Genomic DNA, 26,771 nt, shown 5'->3' on the forward strand with positions numbered 1-26,771 from the left:
CGCCACAAAAATTAAATGCAATTTGTTTTGCAATACAAAAATTTAATGCAAAACAAGATATTTATATTCTCCAATATATGAACTATAATAATTTTATCAGAACAATAAAGCCAGTTTCATACAGAAATAAGTTGTGTGCGTCGCCCTTCCAAAGTTATCCCTTAGTGTCAATTTATTTTACGAAATACAGACTGTACGTCAAAAAGCCATTATATTCATAAGACCTATATTAATTTCTATTTCAGATGAGTTGAAGTGTTGGTTTTATCTACGTTAAATTCTCTATAATGTAATTTGTGAACACTTTTTTCGTCTTGCAACTTTTTAATTTATCTACAAAATATACGCAATTTCTTACAGTTGTTGAATTTCTAGAACATTTACGGTAACGAAATGAAATATAAGTTTACAAAAGACATGTAGGTAATGTTTTTTATATGCACGCAGTCATTTTAGGTAGTTTGAAATCACGACTTTTACCCTCGACTATGGAAGATTTAGAAGGCTGTGGTTGGCAGCGCTGGGCATGAAGAGGCCGGTTTAACGATCAAGCTGGCGCTGTGCTGGTTATGTGGGAGACCTTGGGTAAGATGGCGATCGGAGTTCGGTGAGAACGGCAGACATATTTGCTGCTCTTGCGTTTAGTGAGTTTCGCTGTCGTTTATTGGTAAATTTCATTGTTAAAAATTTGAGAAACTGTTTCTTTTAACTGTTTACAAATGTCTGGAGGCGTTGCAGTTGCAGAATCTATTGCAGAAGCTTGTTTGAAAATTGAACCGAGTGACGTTGCGCGTCGTATTGAGAACCTCCCAGATATGCAGTCGACAGACGCGCAAGTGGATGGCGGGTCAAAGGAAGAAGACACCGCTAATACAAACGGTGAAGGTACTGCATTCAGAAAGCGAAAGAAGACTCGAAGAGGAAAGCCGAAGAGACGCAGGTTGAAACCATATTCACGTCTTTGGCAAGATGATAAACAGCGTTCGACAAATAACAGACGATCTAAAGTATATGCGTATGGACAGCCAGAAGCGCCGTTTAACACGACACAGTTTTTGATGGCGGATCACGATCTTCAGGGATTGGATGACCATCTTCGAAATGTCCCGGTTGTACAACGACCACCAAGAGCGCGAGATTCGAGTTTTAGCGTGGATTCGGAGGATGATTATTTTTATTCCTCGCCGGAAGACGAAGGCGAATTTCTTAGTAAAGAATTCACAAATACTTATGAAGATCTCCACGCAGAAAGGATAAGTGCTATGTCGAAAAATCAACTAATTCAAGAATGTCTGATGCTGGAGGAGAAGGTTGAAATGTTGGAGACAAGAGTGAAATCTCTTGAAGGCAGCCGGGTTACGGATCAGGTGAGCGCCGACAGTGTATCGGAAGAACGAGTGGCGGATGCAGCGGAACTTGAAAGGTTACAACTCGAGAACGAACAGTTGCGGAGAGAGAACGATCATCTTAGAAGGGAAAACGATCATCTTCGTTCTTATATGAAAAGAAATTCTTCGACTGTTTCGTCTGTGGATTCAGAAAGTGATAGTTCATCGTCTTCGTGCTCAACAGGCAGTGATTCTTCGGAAAGTGAACATGAGATGGAAGACTGTGAAGAGACTGATGCAGTGAGATTCGAAAATGAAGAAATCGATGCCACTGACCGCGAAAATCCGGAAAATGTTCAGTTTGACAGATCGACAGCTGATGTCCCTATTAGTCCGGCACATGAGGGGACTGCAGATATGAGAGAGGAAATTGACAGTGAAGAGCACAAAAATTCAGACCAAATTCAAAGGAATGGTAGTTCGTTAACAGAAGTGTTTGCGGCAGAGCCCGAGCCAGAAACTGCTGTACCACAAGGCAGCAGTTCTGCCCGGTTGGAGAGTAGCGAAATGGACAGTGAAGAAAGTAAATAAGTGTAAGCTTTCAATATTTACATATTGATGTTCTTAATCTGACTGAGAACTACTAGTACTGCTTTATCCGGTGCATCTTGTTTTCCAGTAACGTTTTGATTGTCAATGTTTTGTTAGCGAGAGAATAGTATTAGATTCTCAGAGTACTGTGCTTTGTGACTTTACTATGGTTAGATTTTAATCAGTCTTACCTCGATTAAAGGTAAACCATGGAATCTCTGTTAAATATTGTCCCCTTAAAGTATTTATCGCAACAAAATTGCAAGCGTTAGCAGAAGACTGAGCTGAGGGAGAAAGTCATTGATGACTAGTAATAGCACTGTCAAAGTTGGTTCAAATGTCGAAAGTTTCGTGCAAGCCGCAGCAGTTGAAAATTTGCCTGGTGCAAAGTGTCTTTCCCTTCGTCTTTTTATTCAGTCGATAATATTTATCAAAGTTTTTGAAACGAATTCAATTTTTGATAGCTATGAGACAATTTTGATTTGCGTTTTATTCTTTAGTAAATTTCACCAAAACTAAAATTAGCAGACTCGAGACTGGAGATAAAATTCGAAAGATACCAGTAACACCAGGACATCACATTTGTCAGCGTCATTGACATACTACGATAACGTGTTCATGGCTCAGAATTTGTTGTAGAAAAACTCCTGAAACGGCTCCAAGAAACGCCGTGATAAGAGTATAAAGTGTTTTATAGATGAGGAATATTGCATTTATTCTATATTTGTATAATGTGCTTCTAGAAAGTCATATTTGTCTCTTTGTACATATGTTAGTATTTTCACTGTAACATTATTGAAAATATACACCATTGTAAATAAGAAGCTACACTGATACCACTGTTACAATCCTTGAAATTCTAAGGTAGGTTTTTGTTTTCTGCAAAATTTTAAATATATATCGGTTTGAAAGATAGGATATTTATTCTTTTTTTTAATTTAATGTGACTGTGAAGGTAGTTTGATTGGATGGCTGGCCAGTTGTGTGTGTGTGTGTGTGTGTGTGTGTGTGTGTGTTAGGTTGTCATTTGCTTGTTTTTACAGTACAAAAGTTATTGTGTAAAGTTAGATAGAATTATTGTGTTCAGTTGTGTGCTTTTCTGATGTCGAAGTCCAATTACCTACATAACATAATATCATGACTTACAGTTAGTCTGGCTTTTGTACAAATAATGCCTGAATGTACTTGGGAGTCATCGGGCACATAACTTACGAAACACCTGTTAATCCTGCTCACTGAAAGCACATAATCACAGATTGCTGGAAATGTAATACATGTGCATGCATTGCAGACATGTCCTATTTTAGTTTAGTGAACTGTAGGCAGACTTTCCTATGAGACATTCGATACAGCAACTTAAAACACAGAAGTTTGATAACTTATTTGTTGCGCATCAAAATTTTGGTCGTACTGTGACTTAAATATGTCATTCTCTTAAGTTTGTGTGAAGACGATTGTGCAAATGAGGAGCTATCTATGAAAACATTTGTATGGCCTGTTTTCAGCAATTTTACCTTTTTAAGTTTCCTATAACTTACACTAGTCATCACTTCTTTGTATGTAAAGTGTCACTGATCATGCTTTAAAGCAGGTGAAACCATCAAATTTTTTGAAAGATCATATAATCAGAGTAGTTATTAACTTAAATGTATTACAAATTCAGCAAGATAATCATGGAGAGTGACAATTGTATTCTTTGCCTCTTTTAGACTGGGTTTACTTTAGTTTTATTGTTAGCAAGTATTTGAGCCCCATATTGGTTTATGCAGTTTATAAAACTTTTTTTTTTAATTCTCCCAATGAACCAAGTAATTCAGTTGTCAGAGTTCATTATACAATGACCTTTCAAGAAGTTATTAGTGTCAAGCAGGTGAAATATTTTAATAATGGATAGGAATCGAAATATTGTGTGAATATATTCTCTCTCGTATAGTTTCAAACCAAATACTGATAGGTTTAGGCAAACAGACGTTTTGAGGTGAGCAAAGAGTAGAGGTGACACATAATGGACAGTTGCTGCTGTTGATAATTGGAAATTTGTGTATTTTGATACAGAGAAACATATTAGGTAAGGCTTGATTTGTTGGTGTTTAAAGCTTGAGATAGGTGTGATTTTTGGTAAGCAAATAACTGGAAAAGAAAAGCAGTTCATTGAAGTGTGGAAAGGAGTGAGAGAATTGTCTTGCTTTCTTGGTGGAACTGCATAAGATAAAAGGCTGCTCTTTGTTATTCATATTACTTTTAAGACACATCTGCCATATTTTCAATGTATAAATGGTAGCAATTATGTTTTATGGAAATTCAAATATTGTAGAATTAACTGAAACAGGTGTGTAAATGGTATTTTGAAGATACATACACACAATCATACATAAACGTGGACCGTTTGAAATACACATAGATATCTGTAATAATGATGTATTTTTCATATTTGATTTTGAAATATATACATATATATATATATATATCACATGTCGCATTTCAGTGTTTTTTGAGCCCCCAGTATTCCAGATACTTTCCAGACAGGAAGTAAATGGGTAGTGCAGGTTGGATGTCCCTACTGCAGCTAGATTTTGGTTCTGATACGAAGTTAGTTGTGTAAGTGGGTAGTCACAAGAGAAACTAGTGTCAAGAAAACTTTCCAAACTGTGCTAAACATTGATTAAATAAATATATTTCCTTAACTTGTGCTATGTCGAGGTGACATTTGATACCAATATACAACTTAGCACAAAATTTGAAAAGATTTTCATGTTAGGAAGAAATGGGTGTGTATTCTTATGGTAGACCTTGTAGTTGTCCCTCATCTGCCTTATATGTAATACCTCTTGTATTTGAATTAATTGTTGGAGGAATGAATGTTTTTCAGTTAAGTACCAGTGTAATGTCTGGGATCCCCAAATTCAGTTACTCAGGAAAACTTGCTCCTAGAAGCAATAAATATAAACAAACACATTCATAATTGAGATGGCAACCATGATTCTTTTCTTATGTAGAAGTGTCTGCAAGGGTAGCAGGAACAAATGTGGATGTGTCAGCTTAAACCAGTCTTGAGTTCTGCTCTTGGCTGATGTGCTGAACAAAGTCAGTTAACTGATATGCAACAGTTCACATGGATTCTGGACATACTCTTTAGAGTAAATAAATGCAAGGCTGATCATAAATGTTTTAAAATAGTGATCTGCTGTATACATTAACATTGACTGCCGACAACTAGTTCAGATTGATGGTATCAGTTGATTGACATAAAACTAATAAAATTCCCTATATATATGCACAACATGGTCAACTAATGATGATCTCTGTGATCAAAACTAGTTATCAGCTGTGAATATTATTTCTGTAGCTGGTTTTGGTGGATTGATATGTGAAAAATGTTGGAATGGTAAAATATGTCTGAGTTATATGTTCACAAATTCAAGGAATAATTATAAATGCAAATGGTCATGTTGATCCAGAATTTGTCAGACTATCTTCCATTAATATTTGCAAAATACTTCTTTCTGGAGAAACAAATGTCTATTTTTTCAGTGCTGGTATCAAAGTAAATAAACCATGGTTACTTGTGAAAACAGATGGGGTATTTACACATATTCTCTTTAATATTATTTGATTAGAAAATGCATCAATTTTGTATTGGGTTGTGTAGGTCAGTGCACTCTTCCAAAGCACGTTTGAGAACAGACCTTGAAACATTGTATCTGAAAGAAATGGGAGATTAGGTAGGTATTGTGACAGAAAGGTAGCGAGTTGGTAGTGATCAAAAAAATAATTTTCCTATTCCTCAGAGAGTTAGGAGGCAGCTAGTTTGGTAGACCAGTCTTGGGCTTTCAAAAATTTATCCTTCTCTTCCGACTAAGAACAAACAAAATGCAGTACCACTCTGCCCAAGAAATAACATACAGAATAAATGCTATTTGCAGTAAGTTTAATAAGTATATTATTAAAGTTCTATTATGGTGCTCAAAAGATTTTTTAAATTTTACACAATCCAAAAACCTTACACATTATCATTGTGCGTCTCATCATGAGAGAATGGTCATTTGCTCCCCTTCAAAAATAGCTGCACACTGGAATTCTGTCCTGAGCCCAGTGCTTAGTCATGGAGTAAAATCTGGCATAGGAGGAATAATATTATATAATATGCCAGTAGTTGCCCTATACAGATATTGCTGTTACCTGTTATAAAACACTCTGCATTATATAAATGTAAAGTTTAGATGGCACACTTCATGTATAAGCTTCATTTCTGATTGGTTTGTCTTCGAAGTATTGCAAATTTATCTTGGGTTATGGGACACATCAGTTTTATTAACATATGGAAGGGGGGCTAAAATGTTCATAGAGGTATTGACCAGTCCGTATTAAAGAATGTTGCCAATGGATTAGCTGCAATTTTGCCCAGTATATATTATACTTTTTCCCCATAAGTTAATCTTGGATTCTACGTGCTTGCTGTTAGATTAAGATGTGTTTAAGAAAATTTATTTAGCATAACAATCAGACTAAAAAGCCCTGGTATCTGTTTTTACTAATTAAAAACACAATCTTCATTCTCAGTGCTGTAGGTCATCAGGAGTTGAGGTACTGTGGCAGATACCATAAAGGATGAGGGGGCCTGGAGGTGATAATGCTAATACAACATGGCTTCCCATAGTCCTGCATTTCTGCTTGAAAGTGTAAGTTTTCCTACAAGTATATGTGAAAAACAAGGTCGTATTATAGTTTGAAATGAATTAAAAAGTTTGTAGTTAGGTACTTAATTGAAAAGGTGATACGAACATTGTATGTTTTAAGTGAATTTTCCAGTGATTTGTATGAATTACATTTATAGGATCTGATTAGTATTCTGGGGGCATCATGACGGTATCTCAGCAATGGTGAGATAGTTGGAGGGTCTGCAGTATACACTACAGGTAAGCACATACTGGGTGTTAAGAACAAGTTTTTGTCCTGGAAAGTGGTGTATGCTGTATGTTAAATTTTGATGACAGGTATATAATTGAACTTAATGGGGGGAGAGGGAGAGAGAGAGAACTGTATGTAGCAGGTAGTAATATTTTGCAAATAAATTATGGTGCAGAGGAAAGTCAGTAATGATTAAACATCAGTAGACACAAAAATTTTCTTTCTTATTTTTGAAATTTCATTTGCAAATGACAGTTCACATTACACATTTGTTTAAAGACTGGTCAGAATTAGGAAAAGTTGAAATCAAAAGAAAACATCGTGTATATTCATAGAATATTTCCTATATGCACTGAAAGATATTTTAAGGTAATAGTTTCAGTGTGGCTCTTGAAATTAGTTTCTGATACACACATCAGCATTGTCCGAAGAACAGCCACATTGGAAAAAATTGTGTTTTTAGCAGGGGACATAAGCGACTGGTAACTGTGTAAACTGTTAATAATAGATTCAATGGCGGAAGAGCATTGTCATTTAAACTGTGATGAAATGTTTAAGGCAATTGCAATAACTGAAAATGGGAGAACACAAGCTGTTGATAGGTCTCTAAATACAGGAAGAGGCTATTTTCAAGAATATGGACTCATTATCAACAGTTTGTCAGCCCAGAAGAAAGGCACCAAAGAAAACCAAGGGTTACCACTGCAGACCAAGACAGATTATTGTGCATTGGAGTCTTGTGAGAAAGAACTTTAACTACCAGAATAAAAGTACCTTTCAAAAGATAAGTAATGTAGTTGTTTCAACCCAATTATCAGAATCGTGCTACGTGAAGGAGGCCTCTCAGTCTTTAAAATTTCTTGTTACTCAAATCGGGCAGTGGATCAGTGAGGACAAGTCCTCTTTACAGATTAGTCCCACTAGATTCAAGAACAGTGCTTACTTGTAGGTAACCAGGTAATGGAGAAGGGCTTAGAAACTTACAGCACATACACAAATTTCAAGGAGTTTCTATTGTGGTCTGTGGAAGAATAATGACCAGTAGAAAACCAGACCTCATTTTTGTAAAAGGACACATGAGCAATTTTTTATATTCAAAACATTTTGCAGCCATTGGTGCGTCTGATCCTTCATGAGTACAGGGCTGAATTCCTCTATGTGCATGATAATGCTAGATCGTATGTTACCAGAGCAGTGTTTGAATGGTTTGAAAGACACAGTATTCAATTGCTACAGTGGTCTGCTCAGTCTTGTGACCTAAAACCCATAGGTTATCTTTGGAATAACCTTGAAAGAAATGTTTTAGAAGGTGTAGACAGCATCCACTGTCTAGTTCATCTTATTTCGTCTGCAGTAAGAAGATGCCAAGCTGTATGTACCTCAAAGGTGCTACCACTGACTGATACCAAAATTTATTGACTGTTGAGAGTGATAATGTTCTATGAACTTCCCAGTTCTAAGACTGTTTCGTTAAAATTCTCGTGCTATGTTATTAAGTCTGAATCAATGGTTGAATATTGTTACAAAGTTAAGTTATAGATATATGATTCATATATACCAAATATCTGGCCACAAAATGCCACTAACGCCACCAAACCCCATATATATATATATATAACAATGCCGTCCTCCATAGAGACAGGAAAAATGAGAAAAAATAATGGTATTCATGCTTGATTTAATACAGATTTGTAGGCTGAAGAAGAATGCCATTTTAAAATTTCTGTTTTTATAATTTATGCCTGTTCAGAGGAGTTGCATAAAATATTCTTACTATAAGCATCATTTTGTTGTACAGTTTAGTTAATAATGGAATAAAAATACACAGTAAATAACACTGTTTTTAGAAAAACAAAACTGTCAAAAATAACCAGTGATCTCAATAGTTTTTTCATTGCCTCAGAAAATAAATTTCTTTCCCATGTGGTGAATGTGGATTCATTTTTTAAATGCAGCTTGATTAATTTTGATATCAGTGGTTATTGTGTAGGCAGGTATGTTGCGTTTTATAAGAGCAGTTCTGTACATTTGATCTTGATAGTTTCAAATCACTAAGCAAGCAATCCAATAACATTGAATGGTAATAGCTAGTAACTTTTTACTGTTTTCCAATTACACAGTATGATGCCCTGTGAGATACAAAAAACAGTGGTCATCATGTGGATTTCAGTATACTTTTACCTGAGGTGTTACATCTGCTTCAGTTTTCTGCATGTTCAGTGAATCATACTTATGTCAACTTCCTTTGATGTGCAGTGTGTTAGTACATTTACAAACAAAGTATGTTCAGCAGACGTAGTATTTATCACATATTCTTCATTTGACATTTAACGGCTATTTACAGCAACAATTGATGATGATAATTTGTCATGGTGTATTACTTCTTTGAATACATTTTTACCAGACCTAGCATACTGATCACTTGACATAGTTGGTGATAGATGCAGTGCAGTGCATCTGTTCCAAAATTTTAATCAAATGAAAAGGACAGATTGCTACTCACCATGTAGAGGAGATACGTCACACACACACACACACACACACACACACACACACACACACACACACACATGTCTGTATAGTAGTCTTTTCCTTGTGCCTGTTTGCTACTAAACATCTCCTCTACATAGCAAGCAGCCATCTGTCCTTTTTATAATATTATTAGTAATCCATCCAGGACTTTCCATTGTTTAAAGTTTTAATAATACTATTACAAGAACCACATTTATTAGTGATCATATTGTGTAACTAAATCTCAATCCCGTCCTGTTTTTCCAGATCTATCCATCCACCATTTATTCGTCAACATGGTGTATGGAGAAAGAAGATTGTTGACTGATCGGACATCAACAAATTGTGATATCTTTGTTCGAGGAGCCATTTTTTGTGCACTGCTAACGGTATATCTGCAATTCCATTTGAAGTTGCTGGTAAAAATGTGAATTAGAATTTTCTTGATGAAAGAATCTCAGTGAATAGTCATATGGGGCATAATTTGTGCCTAATAAATTGTAATTTAGTGCTCATTCCATGTAGGGCTGGCCAAATTTCTAATTTTATATGTGCTACTTTTCTACACAGTACTGTGAAACTGTAATGTAAATTTGCCAGTTACAAGCTGCTTTGTAGGTGCAAAATAAATATTAAATTGATGGAAATTGCAAACAGTAAACAAAAATTAAGGAAGGCATCAAGTCATCTGTATCTGACTTACGCATGTATTTGTCGACCACAGTATTACTGCACGTGGGCGTGAGAGCGCTTTGGTTGGCTTATCAGGAGTCAGTGCATAATAGAGGTTGATAGTATATGCTCAGCTGACCTAAAAGTATCAACAGTGTGATGCATTTTCATTAGTCACCACTGTCCTGGTTTACTGTAAATCACCTCGTTTTCCAATAACGGCAAAGTGCAATAATACTGTGGATCCTGTGTGTGTGTGTGTGTGTGTGTGTGTGTGTGTGTGTGTGAGATAGAGATAGAGATTGATTGATTGATTGATTTAAAAGTATTAATAGTGAAGTAATGGGTGGCCCAAAAAGGATGGTCGGATTTGAACTGCGTAGTACCATTGAAAGGTGAGGAGGGGGGGACCACTGCCGGCCGTCTGCAAGTCGGCCATTACACCCAGTTTGCCACGAGATGGCGCAGTGGACGGTCGAGCATAGTGTTTCTGCTGTGGAACAGTTTTTCAGAAATGATGAATCGTTTATTACTGTGCAACGATTGTTTCGACAACGTTTTGGTGTAGCGCGTGATGGACCCATTCCAGATCGCAGATCCATATCACGTTGGGTGACTGCATTCCGGACAACAGGGTCTGTCAAAAGTGGTAAATCTACAGGGCGTACACGTACGGCAGTTACTCCACAGAACATTGATGATGTTAGAGCGTCAGTGCTGCAAAGCCCGCGTCGTTCCACTAGGCGTCGTGCTCAAACTTTAGGCCTCAGCCGTAGTTCGTTGCAGCGTATTTTAAGCCGTGAGTTACAGTTTCACCCATACAAAATTATGATCACGCAAAAGCTGTATGATCGTGATTTTGAGCAGCGAAGACGATTTTGTGATCAATGCTTGACATTTTGTACTCTAATAATGATGTTGTGCTTCTTATGTCAGATGAAGCCCATTTCCAGTTAGACGGCTATGTCAATAAACAAAACTGCAGGTATTGGGCAGCAGATAATCCCAGAGAATTGCACCAAAAGCCTCTTCATAGTGCTAAGGTAACAGTCTGGTGTGGAATTTCAAGATTGGGGATTGTTGGTCCTTATTTTTTTGAGGAGAACAACGCTACAGTCACAGTGAACTCGAAACGTTACGTTAACATGCTACGTAGCTTTTTGGTGCCGAAACTGCGAGAGTTACATGTAAATCGAGATCGAATTTGGTTTCAACAGGACGGGGCCACGGCCCACACAGCCAATGACTCCATGTGTGTTTTAAGGCGGATGTTCCCCCACCACATCATCTCGCGTTTTGGAGATGTCCACTGGCCCACAAGATCACCTGACCTCTCAGCCTGTGATTTTTTTCTTTGGGGATACCTAAAGTCAAAAGTCTACGTAAAGAAGCCCCGAAACTTAATTGATCTGAAGGAGGCAATCAGTGCGGAAATTATGGCAATTCAAGAAGAAACAGTAGTGAAAGTGATGGAAAATTTCGAGGAAAGACTTGTGGAATGTATCACCGAGGAAGGACACCATCTTCCGGAAGTCATTTTCCGTACATGATTTTTTGTGGTTAGTTCTTGTAATTGGGTGCCTGGGAGCATTTAGTTACGTAATTGAATAAAATTAATTTGTAAAACTGATGGAGTTATAGTTATTTAAAATGTGACCATCCTTTTTGGGCCACCCTTTACTTTAATTTTGATGATTATACTTGATACATCTTTTCACAAATATTTTTTCTTGTGTATGTGGCATGATTCCACACCCTTTCCCCCATTGGAGGTTTTGAATTCAAAGGAAAGGGGGGAAAATACATAAATGTAACTACACCAATAGCTAAAGCTTTTCCTGGGACAGTCCGTTGTTATGAAATGGAACACACACAAAATTGTTTCATATTTGACAGCATCTGTTTTGAACATGTTCTTTCACTTACGTTAAGAAAGTACCTGCATAAAACTGTCTTTCGTAGTGGATATAATGCCATGATATATCCTTGCCCAACTTTTGTAGTAGTAACTACAAATATTGTTAAATATAGTGTTTTTGTTTGGACATAGTATTGCTGACCAAATAAAGACACTGAATGTTGATTTTTGTCCTTTTTCTGGATTGTTACTCCAATCAAAATACCACTGTATGAAAATGGTTCAGAGATCAGTCTGCTGAAATGCCAGAAAAAGCTTGAAAGAAAAATTAAGGCTTAATATCAGTTGACAGTGACAACATTGCAGATAAAGCACATCCTCTGAAAGGGCAAGTTTGCAGAAGCTAATCAGCCATATACTTTTCAAAGGACCGTACCAGCATTTGGATTTTACACTCATTTAATACGTTCAAAACTAGGCTTGATTTTTACATTCTTGGGTATTAGACACTATTTAGCTATACAAAAGACTTTGTGTGCCTCGTCCTTACTTCTATGCCTTGCATGTACCTATAATGTTTGTTTGTAAAATACCATTTAGCACAAAAGCCAATTACTGTTCACTTCCAGCCACTACTGTTGCATCGGCAATGAATCATAGTGCCAATTTTCTGACTTTATAAACAATATTCTTTTACTGCCCTTATTCTTTGTTAAATGAACAAATAAACACCATTGGTGACCAAGAACTTTCCTTAAACCTTTGGTGGTCTTGGCTTGCTATACAGATGTCAGTACAAACTATTCTAATTCACTTTGAAGAAAGTGTGTTTTTCTCTCTGTGTGTGTTATCGATAATACTACCTAAAAAATGAAAACTTTGTTTTATTCCACATTATAAAATTACTTTTCGTAAGCATCACAATAAGCTCTGAAATAAAACTTCATTTGCATTTTGGCCTCTCCAGTCCATATACACAATTGTTTTATTTCACATTGTGTTTATACATGCCAGCTGTGGCACCATAGTGACAAAGTTACAGAAAAATTGTAGGAATTTTGTGGCTCATTGTTTCAGACTCTTGTTGAACTGTTAAGGAAAAGGGATGAATTATATATACTGCAGTGAGAACTAAATGTTTCTTACCACCATATATATCACTGCATTACTTCCAGGTCAAACTGTTGCTTTGTCAAACTATTTAATATATTTATAAATTACGGATACCCAAAATGGCTAGTCATAGAAAGAAAGACAGAAAAATGCAGTAACAAGTAGCAGCAGACTGATACGAAGAAAATGCAAGATGAGTTACAGCTGTGTCCATTTAATTTTTTCCCCCTTTCCAGATGATTTTCCTTCAAACTTAACATCATGGGAGAATGTCTCACATAGCCTCTGGATATCACTGTTTCCTTCAACCCAATCCAGTCAATTTAGTCATGTAACCTCTAATTATGTTAAGTTAGTGTGGGTGTTTATTTATATCCACTTGCTGCTTTCTGATAAATATAGTTTATTGCTTCTATTTTTATTTGAACTTTTGTAAAGTAATATGCTTTATTATTAAAAACTACCCAATGCAAAATGGGTCCACACATAAGTAACACAATGGATGAAAATAGATTACTGTTGCTGTCTTCATCTCTTAAAATAGGTGAAAACTGGCAGTGAATTCATGACTCTTTCTCTCTCCTACTAACCATCTCTGGTACAAAGGTTTAGAATTTCACAGACATAAATTTGCATTTTCCAGCTGTATAAATCACTTCAGACAGAAGCTCATCCACAGTTAATCATACAAATTGCTGTTAGTGCAGGTACTGACATAATAGATCTGGGCCAAGTGATAATTGTAATCTGTGCTGATATCTGATACTGTAAATTAATTGTAATTACGTATGCACTTAGTATGACATTTTATCGTAAGCTCGTAGCTCTAGTAAGAACCAATCAGTAGAAAAAGAATGCGTCGCTCTTGCAGTAGAGAGCCAATATTGAAATTGAAAAGAAAATGTCACAATAGTAGTGTAAAATTCACTGATTCACTTCAAACCATCTGTATTCCTTGAAGTATAATATATTAAAATATATTCTGCCAAAATTCATTGCAGTCACTGTTGACGACTACTTCAGTCTGAACACTGGTTTGCTGCAGCTCTGTGCTACCTTCTTCATATCTGCATAACTCCACAAGCTACATCCATTTGAACCTACTAAAGTCTTGGTATTCCTCTACAATTTTGACCACCAACACTTTCTTTCCACTACCAAATTGACAATTCCTTGATGCCTCAGAATGTGTCCTATCAAGCAATGCATTACTTAAGTGGTATGCTAAATTTCTTCTTCTACCAGCTCGATTCTGATTTCACCAGCTTGAACAGCGAGATGGAGGTATCACGGCTGTCTGAAATAGATCTGTACTTCCCAAGCTACGAGTGAATCCATGCTCAAAAGAAGCCACACCCTCAAAGCGATCACCATGTCACCTTGCAGGATCCTATGGCCAACCTACCTGATATAAGTAGGTGCTCCACTCAGAACAGCAGTTCTCATTGATGCTCCATATGATGTGCATATTACTGGCCAGCTTGTGACAACTACTGCCTCGAACATGGACTACTCTTGGACTCAGTGATATTCTACTTCTTGTTCACCAGTCTATCCAGTGCATACACAATAAAGTAAGTTAGTAAGTTTAAACCTTAACAGGTTCAGTGCCTCATTTTTTATTTGATTTACTCATATCATTTTAAGCATTTTTCTGTATCAACATATTTCAAAAGCTTCTATTCGCTTCTTGTCTGAACTGCTCATTGCCCATATTCCACAGTCATACAAGGCTGCACTCAAGACAAACACTTTTAGAAGGACTTCCTAACATTTAAGTTGATATTAGATGTCAACAAATTCTTATTTTTCAGAAATGCTATTCTTGCTGTTGCTGGTCTGCAGAAGATATCCTCTCTACTTTGCCCTTTATTAGTTACTTTAATGCAAAAATAGCAATGCTTAATATACTACTACAAATTTTTCATGTCATAATCTATTTCCCTCAGTTTAATTCGATTACACTCCATTATCCTTGTTTTACTTTTATTGCTTACAATCTCTTTCCAAGATGGTATCCATTCCATTCACTGTTTTTCCAAATCTTTTGCGATCTCTGACAGAATTACAGTATTATTAGCAAACTTTAAAGTTGTTACTTGGGTTTGATTAAAAAAAAGTGGCAGCACTATTAGAATTCATACTAGATTTTATTGATAGACGTTCACTTTATTATGTACTCACATATAGTTGTCCCACATCTTGATCAGCTTCCCCCATGTCCCTCCCCACACACATTTAAGCATCATACATCTTCAACAAGTCCATCTCTGCCAATGTTTCACTAGGACTGCCGTATGCTGTGCCTTGCATCTTGTGTTGTATTATGTGCAGTGAGGAGGTTCCTTCATTTTGGCAAATGGGTCATCACATGGACTCGTATAGGGTGAGTACTGTGATGTTCCAGTACCTGCCACTTCCACATATGCAGGCACTCTTGCATGGGGCTCATCTTGTGGAATCGTGCATTGTCATGAAGGGTGATGAGATACAGTGCCAGAAGGTGCTGGCACATTCTTCTCAGTGTGGGCAAAGGTGATGTCACAAGAAATAGCAGTAGTAGGGTGCAGTGACTATCTACCCCTGGAGTACAACATATGTTTGATTAACACATGGATGTCGTAAGCAACAATGAGTCACGTAACAGTATCCATCACTTTGGTACCAGCTGGTTCACAGCACACATTTTCAGGATGAGAAGAACCAGGTCATTTCTATTCATAGGCTGGTGTTGAATGACATCCCTGCCATCCTGAAGCACTTTCACCCATCCAAACGCCATACGATATGGCAGTGGTGCATCACCACACACTTAACACAGTCCCTGAAAACATTGTTATGCAGTCAAACTACATGCCACTTCAATCTTGAACTCCACACTTTTTCAAGTTTCCTAAACAAACTGTTACGGTGCTTGAACTGTCCTCCAGCACTTTGACATTACACACTGCAACTGATTCAAACAGCTGTCACCACCCAGTACACTGCTTGACCTGACCTGACCAATCAGCTGCATACAGTTTCTCTAAGTAAATGCTATAAACATAGATTTGCCGTACACCAGTTTTTCCATTCTCCTATAAATAATTTTTCATTATTTTGCAATCATGACTTATTGAACTGATGGTTTGGTAGTATTCATACCTGTCAGCACGTCTTCTTTGAAACTGTAATTATTACATTCTTTCTGAAGTCTGAGGGTATCTCTCCTCTCTCATATATTGTGCACAACAAGTGACTTTTTTTTTTCTTTGCTGGCTCTCCCAAGGATGTCAACAATCCTGAGGGCATGTCATCTACTCCAGGGGCCTAGTTTCTACTCCGGGCTTTCAGTGTTCCGTCGAATTCTTCTCGTAGTATCATATTTCCCATCTCGTCTTCACCTACTTTCTATTCTCTTTCCATGATATTGTCCTCAAGTTTATTTTTCCGCTTACATAGACCTTCTATATATTCCTCTCACCCTTCAGCCTTCTCTTCTTTGCTTAGTACAGGCCTGCCATTTGAGCTCTTGATATTCAAACACCGCTTTTCTCTCCTCCAACAGTTTCTTCAATTTTTCTGTAGTTAGCATATATCTTTCCTTTAGTTGCACTTGCTTCTGCAGCCATGCATTTGTCAAACTTGTAACTATGAATTATATGTATATAAAAAATAAAAAAAAAACCATTCCTGCTGAGTCATTTTACGCCATCTGTCACTCATTTTTCAGCCTTTTGTCAGTTAAATTATCGCCTGTGTTATTCAAGAATTTCTGTTGAGCCCTATCTTTTTACCCACTTGATACTCTGCTGCCTACATTATTTCATCTCTCGAACCTACCCATTCATATTCCCTTGTATACCTTTCCCCTATTCAGTCACAGTACTTGATGCTCCCTCTGAAACCCTCAGCAATCTCTGGTTCCTTCACTTTAATGAGGTCACATGTCCCTAATTTCCTATCTTTTTGCAATTTCTTTAGTTTGTCTGCATTTCATAGCCAATAAATTATTGTCTGCCCCTGGAATTGTGTTAGTTTAAAATCTGGTTTCAAAATCTGTCTTGCGATTATTTCGAGTGTCACAAGATTCTTCCACATGTACTGTCTTCTGTTATGATACTTAAACCACACATTAGCAGTGATTAAATTATGCTGTAAGCAGAAATCCATATTCTCCTACTGTTTTCTCCATCTTTTCCTTTTGCTAGTACCAAATTCGTCACCCATCAAAATTAAATGTTCATCTTTTATCTAAAATAATTTCCTTTATCTTGTGCTACACTTTTTCAATTGCTCCATCTGCAGAGATAGTTGGCATATCTGATGGCGACATACTCCTGAGTAGTCCCCGCGAAGTCGTATTTCATAGTACTGATTTATATATGTGGAAAAAGAAGATAAAGAAGTGATTTGCTAATTTTGAATGGTACCAATATGATAACACGGAGTTTTCTTTGGGAACATCACCCTATGTCATTCTTATCTGGGTTTTCATCAGTTTCATGTACTGTGCGTAAGTAATAGTGCCTGCTAATAAAATAAAACAATCTACAGTGTTGAAATTAAACCTCTATGTAGCCACAAAAAATAGAAAATAGTCTTTTTTTGCTTTTGTTAAGGTTCCTTGGGATAGGTAATACTTCCACTACAGCCCCCCCCCCGCCCCCCCCCCCCCCCCGCTCCCCCTCCAAACTAGATTGCAAAAGTAAAAATCTACATTTAAAAAAAAGAATCGTGTCATATACGTACTGTTTTACAGAACTGTGTGTGTGTGTGTGTGTGTGTGTGTGTGTGTGTGTGTGTGTGTGTGTGTTAAAAAGTAGTATCCAAAGCACTTCTTTCTTTCCAGAGACATCCATCCCAATTGCTTCTTCTCATCAAGTGGCCCTCCAATGCTAACAGTGCAGTAAGCAACACCTGCATACCGTATTTACTCGAATCTAAGCCGCATTTTTTCCGGTTTTTGTAATCCAAAAAACCGCCTGCGGCTTAGAATCGAGTGCAAAGTAAGCGGAAATTCTGAAAAATGTTGGTAGGTGCCGCCACAACTAATATCTGCCGTCGAATATATGTAGCGCTGCACAGGCATGCTTTGCATGCACAAAGATAAATACTGGCGCCAAAACCTCCGCGTCAGTAAATAAATTAAAAAAAAAAAAAGGTGGAAGACGACATTTCTTCTCCGCCCTGAGTTTCGACCACTGCATTTTATACATTATCCAACGAAGTAAATACAAATTCCGTGACCGATGACCTCGCTGTCTGGTCTCTTTCCCCAAACCAACCAACCAACAAATACCGTATTGTTCATCTTCGAATGTACCAGCATTTCAATGTACTACGAAAATCCGACTGGCAAGACTGTTTGGGATGTTTGTCAATATGGCCAACTCTACGATCTGAATTTTTTCCTACCTGTGAGAAGAGATGGTTGCAAATAGGAACTTTTATGAATTGTGAATCATATGCAGTATTCTCTTCGCCATAAGAGTAATACGAATATAAACATTTTGCCATGTATTCTTTCGTGTTTGCTGCTATCTCATTTAAATCCTGTCTGCCTAATAAACTACAAAACTAGGGTGAGACAGCAGCAAACGCGGAAGAATATACATATCATGTCATGTTTATATTCTTATGCCTAATAGTGATACAGTCAGAAATGAAGCAGCAATCGACTAGATTTTTAAGTCTAAGATGACTCTTAATTTCTGTGCAGAATCTAATGTACTAAAGAGGCGCCTGCAAAGATTTTCAAACGGAGAAAAATTTTCACTAATCTCTCGTTCAGAACGTCTTCTATCATAAGCCGTCTATTATTTGGTTCTTGTTGATCATTATCAAAGAAAGCAGCAGTGTAAGTAACAACAAATAGCAGTCTCTTGCCATTGTTTTGCTAATGAGACAATTCCTCTCTTTTTTTTTTTATTGTAAGCGGTGGTAGCGTGCACAAAGCAAGCCATGCCGCGAGCGGGGACAGGCCGTAAACACTCATTATCAGAATGCGACAAACAATTCATGACACAGTACAGTAATGCATTTTCAGCTTAGAGTAACGTAAACACCTATAACAAAGAGATCGGCACTTACCAGATCAAAGCAAAATAAGCAATCATTTCAAACCAGACGAAGTACGTGAAAAAGGAAAGGTACTCGTATAAATACAGATGGAGCGCGTGGCGCATAGCAATGGCTACCTAGTAAAGCTTAATTGCTAAGCTTACGACTCGAACATACTGTAGGTGTATCGTCATTCATTCCACCTAAATTGTGTCTCATATTACAATGGACCAACTTTGTTTCGATTTGGTGGTGCGGCCTAAAACTTTTCTCTCCCCATGAATTTCGAGTCTCAAATTTCAATTGCGGCTTAGATTCGGGAAAAATTTTTTTCCTTGATTTCGAGTCTCATTTTTCAGGTGCGGCTTAGATTCGAGTAAATACGGTAGTTAATTTTGTGTTGTATGGTTTCTTATTATGAAAATCTGCTATAAATATGATGAAAGAAATCTTCTAACTTTACCTTGGAGCTTTTATTTATATATAGTTTTATTCAGACAGTAAATTTGCACAATTTCACAGGTTGTATAAAATTGTAGGACATGTCCAATGTAGATAGTGTCAGTTCATTTCTACAGGATGTTCCAAAAGGTATGTTACAAGAGGTGGTGCTTGATAGGTGAGTAGGTAGGTAGGTAGATAGGTAACATAAAGTATGCTTTGTTTGCATACTAGTGTCTCTGAAATTTGGAGGACATAGGCAGTTTGAACTAGACATGCTAGGCAATGAGTAAAGGAGACTGTGTAAATTGTAGTCACTCTGACACTGTTGAAACAGTAGGGTCTCCAAAATGGGATCACAGATAAACAGAACAATGCAGACAAGCAACAGAGAGCATACTGTGGGTACTGTGAGGTCAGATTGTTTCCCAGTGGTTGTGTTTCATTTGATACACGACATACATAGAACTCAACAGTCTTATGTAGACAGTGGTAAAATACAGTGCTGTCTTTTGTTCTGCAGTTTCATACTGTACATAGTTTACAGTCGTTCATGGAACGAACAAAGGCAGTTGTGTACACAGTTGCAGAGTACATAAACATGCTACTTGTGTACAGGGAAGCCCAAAGGAACTTGAAAGAGGCTTGCTGGTTCTATGAAGACCATTACCCCAACGTCACAGACTCCCCGCACCACTTTTGCAAGACTGGAGACATTTACAGGGAATGGCCAGCTTGTGTCCTAATGGTCACCAAATTGGACACCTGCAGGAAAGCCGTAAACTAAAGTTTGCTGAAGCTGTACGACAGCATTTTGCAGAGCAACTGCAAGCAAGAGTTGTCTCACACATGACACATTCTGCATGATGAGCACTTTCATCCCCATGAAGTCCAGAAGGCTCATGTGATGACTCAGTATGACATCAAAAAAAAAATAGGCAGGATCCTCATTTCATATGATGTATCCTGTTTCCTGATGAGTGCACCTTTATTGGGGACAGGATGTTCAACATCAGAAACAGCCATGTTTGGATGGAAGAATATCCTCATGGCTTGCATATCCAAGACCACCAATGTTATTTTACTGCCAGTATGTGAGCAGGTTGCATTTATTACCATATAGCCCTGTACATCATGCCTCTGCCCGTTGATGGTCCCAGTTACCTTGTATTCCTATGAGAGGTCTTATCGGGATTGTTGGACTAGGTGCCTTTGTACATCCAGCGTATCCTGTGGACCCTGCTTGGATGGTGCTCTAGCACACTTCTCACCAGACCTGATACCATTGTATTTTCATTTCTGGGGGTATATGAAAATCCTGGCATATGAGACAGCCATGGAGTCACCACTAGATCGTGTGGCATGATTACAAGTAGCTGCTGGGGTCATCTGCCATATGCCAGGAATCTTTCCAGTAGTTCGAGACATCATCAGGTGATAAACAAAATGTATGAAGTTGGTGGTGATCATAATGAATACCTTATGAAAGTGAATTAAGCTTGTGTTACAGACAGTAATGTGCATTGTGTCCTTTTCTCCTTGCCTAGCTTGTGTTGTCCAAACTGTGTGCATCCTCTTCCATGTTTCAGACAATTAGCACGCAAACAAACTGTTTTCAAACATAGCTTTATTAGCACAATATCCTCAGATGGTATCAACCTACCAACCACCATACCTTGTAACATACCTTTCAATACACTTTGTATGGTACATTACAGAGAAAAGATGTTACTTATGTAACATTTTTCTGATAAATGGCTTTGTGCAATTTAGGATGAGTAGAGATAGTCATTTTCTACTGAATGCCCTGTAGTCTGTGTACTTGTTGCAGGGGACCCAAAATTGAAACGTATCAGGAGTGTCCCACAACATGGCACAAGTATGGAATGTGGGCTCAGGGGCTGTACAGAAGTAGGAAGTGGCCGCTTGGGGCAATATTTGTAAATGTATAAGTTTTGTGTCATGAATAAATCCTTTCATACTTCCTTAATGAAGGATTATTGTACCATCTCCATGTGAAGTTTTTGTAATCTTTTGATTTTGAGAATAAACCCCTAAAGTTTGTTATTATGTTCCCTGTATTTTTGAGTAAGTAAAGTTCTATGTATTGTGATGAAATGCTTTCATTTTTGTCATGTGCAGTGCCCCTTACATGTTATTTTTTAATGGTGAACACGCATATGTTTAGTGCATATTCCTTTCCTTCCACATTTAATTTTGTCTGGGTATTTCCACATGATTAAGTATAATCTAAAACTTGTAATAATATATGTAGTTATATCTAAAAACAAAGATGATGTGACTTACCAAACGAAAGCGCTGGCAGGTCGATAGACACACAAACAAGCACAAACATACACACAAAATTCAAGCTTTCGCAACAAACTGTTGCCTCATCAGGAAAGAGGGAAGGAGAGGGAAAGACGAAAGGAAGTGGGTTTTAAGGGAGATGGTAAGGAGTCATTCCAATGCCGGGAGCGGAAAGACTTACCTTAGGGGGGGAAAAAGGACGGGTATACACTCTTGCGCTCGCTCGCTCGCGCGCGCGCTCGCTCACACACACACACACACACACACACACACACACACACACACACACACACACACACACACACACACGAGCAGACATATTTAAAGACAGAGTTTGGGCAGAGATGTCAGTCAAGGCTGAAGTGCAGAGGCAAAGATGTTGTTGAATGACAGGTGAGGTATGAGTGGCGGCAACTTGAAATTAGCGGAGATTGAGGCCTGGTGGGTAACGGGAAGAGATGATATATTGAAGAGCAAGTTCCCATCTCCAGAGTTTGGATAGGTTGGTATTGGTGGGAAGTATCCAGATAACCCGGACGGTGTAACACTGTGCCAAGATATGCTGGCCGTGCACCAAGGCATGTTTAGCCACAGGGTGATCCTCATTAACAACAAACACTGTCTGCCTGTGTCCATTCATGCGAATGGACAGTTTGTTGCTGGTCATTCCCACGTAGAATGCATCACAGTGTAGGCAGGTCAGTTGGTAAATCACTTGGGTGCTTTCACACATGGCTCTGCCTTTGATCGTGTACACCTTCCTGGTTACAGGACTGGAGTAGGTGGTGGTGGGAGGGTGCATGGGACAGGTTTTACACTGGGGCGGTTACAAGGATAGGAGCCAGAGGGTAGGGAAGGTGGCTTGGGGATTTCATAGGGATGAACTAACAGGTTACGAAGGTTAGGTGGACGGCGGAAAGACACTCTTGGTGGAGTGGGGAGGATTTCATGAAGGATGGATCTCATTTCAGGGCAGGATTTGAGGAAGTCGTATCCCTGCTGGAGAGCCACATTCAGAGTCTGGTCCAGTCCCAGAAAGTATCCTGTCACAAGTGGGGCACTTTGTGGTTCTTCTGTGGGAGGTTCTGGGTTTGAGGGGATGAGGAAGTGGCTCTGGTTATTTGCTTCTGTACCAGGTCGGGAGAAACTTACTTGGAGAATTTACATTCTGCTTCGTGTCCACTTCGACCTCATTTCATTGAAGGAAATTCTCTGGTGTGTTCAACTTTTAAATGTGGTTTACTTCATCCTTAACAATGTGAAATATTTCATACTTGGTAACACTGGTCACTTATCAGACTGAATTTAATGGATTCCTACAGACTGTTCTTAAAACATGGAATGTTGAATGAGATTAATTCAAGGTGAAAAAGAAGTGGTAGCACCGGAAACCCATAGAAAGAGGGAATAATTTGCTAATTTACTTACTTCATCAATAAGGTAAAATGTAATCGATAATTTCTTTTGAAGTTTGATGACATTGGGCAGGTGTTTAAATTGTATTTCCTTGATATCTATGTAAGAGTATTACTTTTTAAAAGTCCAGGACTTTTACTCAGTAGAGCATGACATTTTTTACACCATTCAAATTGAGGACAATCCTGGGTTTCTGGGATGCATGGCAACAATATCCTTATGGCTGTTTTATTCTTGGCTTTTCATTATAGCTGCATGAAAAAAATCTAATGAAATATCATAACCAAGGACATGGCTGGTAATTGAATTTAGCTGCTGCAACCATTTCTCCATGTTCAATGATAGTGAGAGGTCACTTTGCAGAAACTTTATTATGTGCATGCTTCAGCCAGGCAGTAGCCCCAGTGAAGATCAAGATATATGCTGATATGCTCCTGAAAAATCGCTTCATCGTTAATTACTATTAGTGAAACTATCAGTTGTCCTTCAACCCCTTGTGGACATTGTGTTATCACAGATGCAGAGGATTCAGTTTGAGCTGGCACAATGTTCAGCAGTCTGTACTAATATGAATTCAATATTCTATAGCCAGCCTATCATGAAAAATATCTCCCTTCCCCTGAGCACCATCATCATTTTTGTAACAAACTTAGTAGACAAATTTCGTGTTTAGCAAGTATAGTCATTGGAATCATACATCAAATTTCACAACCAGATTTGAGGAACTCGTTTTCTCATATTCCTATTGACGAAGCTTTGCCATCACATACTAACTTCCAAATATTTTGTATTCAATCACAATTATGTGGAACAAACTGATTGGGGGCAGATTTTAAAGATAGGGTGCTGAGGATGGCATATTTAAAATCTACCTGTTTTTGGAGGATGTCAACAATACATTCATGGCTTAGTACTTGGAACAGGCACTTTGAACTGTTTCCTGGCTCATTTTAACTGCCTTTGTCCCAGCCTAAAGTTCACAATAGAGATTGAGAAGGGATGGAAAGCTTCTGTTTCTACACATATTTGTCTATACAGAGGACTATTTTTATCAAAAACCGATGTGCATGGACCAGTTTTTGCATGCAGCAAGTTGTCATACATTGTACCAGTGCACAGGGGTCGTAAGGATGCTGGCAAAGAGGACTTATGCGATCTCAGATGCAGAAAGCTGGACGCAAGAGGTGGATCACATTAAGCCAAGATTAGAGTGCTCCTTGGCTTGGCGAAAGATCACTTAGTATTGAGGAAGCCCAGCGTTTACAAAATACTTTGCCATTGTGGGGAATTGTATATTTGCCAAACTATTTGCACCATTAATGACAGGTGTATTGATACCATCGCCACACACAGTTGCTGCAGTCTGGAAATATACAGTGGCAGAGCACTATCTACTGAGATGATGTATGATTAGCCACAAACTATTGCTCCTGCATCTTGGTATTGGGACTGTGTTTTTAAAGCAAACTGTTAAAACTAAACTGGCGGGAAAAATTATAAATAGAGACAAGTGTTACCCATTAAGTAAGATTTGGAACCATGTTTTATCTGGCATAAAAAAACAATGGTCATTGATTCAGCCAGCAGAATGTATTGACAGTGTTAATTACAATTTATCATTTGTGTCAGCTGTGATCACTGGGGTGTTGTACCTCCTCTTGTGCCAGGAGGCTGCAGTGACGATTTTTGGTGCCTGCACTGTTCATATTCTGCAGCATATAAAAGGGCTGCCGTTCTGACAGGATTAGCACTAGTGTGCTCACATGTAGATGGCAGCCAGGTGGACCATTGAAATATTCGAGTCCGGATGACTGAATGAGGTGGCTGCAGAGACAAGAAGAGTATATCTGTTAACATGTCAGGAAATTCTACAGAGCCACATTCTCACTTCAGTTTGTATGTTTATTGTCCCCCAAGGCAGTAGACAGTGCAGTGGTACTCATTGATTTCTTGATGAAGTCTGGGATTAAGTACTTGTCCAAGAATCCTGAATACTGTGTTTAAGTGCTTGTCCAAGAATTCTGGTATTTTTTCCTAAATCATATCATTTCTTGATGAATATATTGTCAAGTGGATCCAGGCATAGTAATATTCTACACATAATGTATAATAGATTGTAAAACAAAGACTTACAACTCCCTCAGGAGACACCATCTTAATCTTAATGAAACACTGTTCTTGTGGGAAAGGGGTTTGTGTGCTCCTATGAAGTTGAAGTTGAGGGCTGTACTGGTCATAGTGCAACTACTGACAGAGTCTCCCAAGCCAGAGTCCACAGAGGATCCAGATGAGTATGTGTCTCAACATCTTGTCTTGTATGCTATAATGTCCTTCCCCTCTCAGTGATTGTGTTGCAGCATGCTCAGTCCCCTAATATGAATAGCAGAAGATCCTTGGTAACCAGGAAAACAGTGACGCACATAGCATTTCACTGTGGCGGGATGGATAGCGTTCTCTAGTCATAGTGAAGACAAGCTATCTAAGGAGTAAGGTCTTGAAACTAAAACACTGGGAGATCTCCAGAACAATAGGTGGTACACCATCAGGTCACTCAGAGGGGGGAGGGGTTGCTGATAAAGCACACCACCAGAAACATTCAAATCATGGAAATTGGCCAGGAAAAGAAAACTCTTATTGAATTTTGGAATGTAGGAACATTCAGAGAGGGGGAAGATTAAAACAAGTCAAAAAAGAGTTGGAGAGAAACCTATTAGATATACTGGGACTAAGTGAAATAATGTGGCCATAATCAGTGTTAAGTTTAAACACTGAACGGTGGAGTGCTGCTGTATGTAGGACAGGCAGGTGAAGCTGCAATGCACAGGATCTAAAAACTGCGAAAGGAGTTTAGTGGAGTAGAAACCAGTCTCGAAAAGGATAGTAATTGCACATTTTAAAACAAAAGTGCAGAATATCACTGCAATTCAGGATTACACACCTACTGAAGTGACTGGAGAAGAGTTGCAAGATTCATTTTATACAGAGATAAGCCTTAGACAAATTAATAATAGCAATATAAATTTTTTACTGGGAGACTTGAATGCAGAAGTTGGTTCAATAAATGAAAAGTTTGAAAACATCATGGGCAATCTCCACAATGGGAATAGAAATTTAAATGGTGAACTGCTGAGAAATGTGTGTGCTGAGCAGGTCTAGTCATTAGAGGTACACTGCTTCCACATCGTAATTGTCATAATGTGGGTCTCATCAGACCATATTACTGCAAATCAAGTAGATAACAATGTCGCAAGTTTTGAGACACTCTGTTAAATATAAGAAATAGGAGAGAAGTGGAGCTCAGATTGAAGATGGTGGCTAATGGAACCAAGCTCAACCACAGAAGGAAAAAAAAATGTGGTTTGGGAAGGCTAAAAGACCAACACATCAAAGAAAGATTTACTCTTAAACTACAAAAAAGATCTCAGATCCTCTCTGAAGAAAACTTTATCTTGGAAGAAATTGAAACAGGTTGACAAAAACTTAAAGAGCCAAAACAAAAGTTAAATCTTGTAAGACAATAGTACAGAAAGTTGATGTGCATAAAGAATACAAAGAGTCAAACAAAAGAGTGAGTATGGGTA

General features: G+C 38.1%; 1 protein-coding gene across 6 annotated transcripts; it reads left to right on the top strand.

Annotated features, from left to right (window-relative positions):
* Nucleotides 1–546: 546 nt before the first annotated feature.
* Nucleotides 547–21,577, top strand: LOC124619786 (protein HEXIM1). Of its 6 annotated transcripts, none has more exons than XR_006980129.1 (5): nt 547–644; nt 6,480–6,598; nt 6,754–6,835; nt 9,606–9,727; nt 21,296–21,577. XR_006980129.1 is itself a non-coding variant. In XM_047146375.1 (5 exons), the coding sequence occupies exon 1, from the start codon at nt 720–722 to the stop codon at nt 1,917–1,919; it is 1,200 nt and encodes a 399-aa protein (XP_047002331.1). In that variant the 5' UTR covers nt 592–719; the 3' UTR covers nt 1,920–1,921; nt 6,480–6,598; nt 6,754–6,835; nt 9,606–9,757; nt 21,278–21,577. The 6 variants fall into 6 exon arrangements, 4 of the variants coding, with proteins under 4 accessions (XP_047002331.1, XP_047002330.1, XP_047002332.1 ...); XR_006980130.1 differs by having other exon boundaries at nt 581–667; XM_047146375.1 differs by having other exon boundaries at nt 592–1,921; nt 9,606–9,757; nt 21,278–21,577.
* Nucleotides 21,578–26,771: the final 5,194 nt, after the last annotated feature.

This window comes from Schistocerca americana, chromosome 6, assembly GCF_021461395.2.
Source record: "Schistocerca americana isolate TAMUIC-IGC-003095 chromosome 6, iqSchAmer2.1, whole genome shotgun sequence".
NCBI classification, from domain to species: domain Eukaryota; kingdom Metazoa; phylum Arthropoda; class Insecta; order Orthoptera; family Acrididae; genus Schistocerca; species Schistocerca americana.

Coding starts and splice junctions, on each gene's coding strand:
- LOC124619786 (XM_047146375.1), top strand. CDS start 720: ATGTCTGGAGGCGTTGCAGTTGCAGAATCTATTGCAGAAGCTTGTTTG.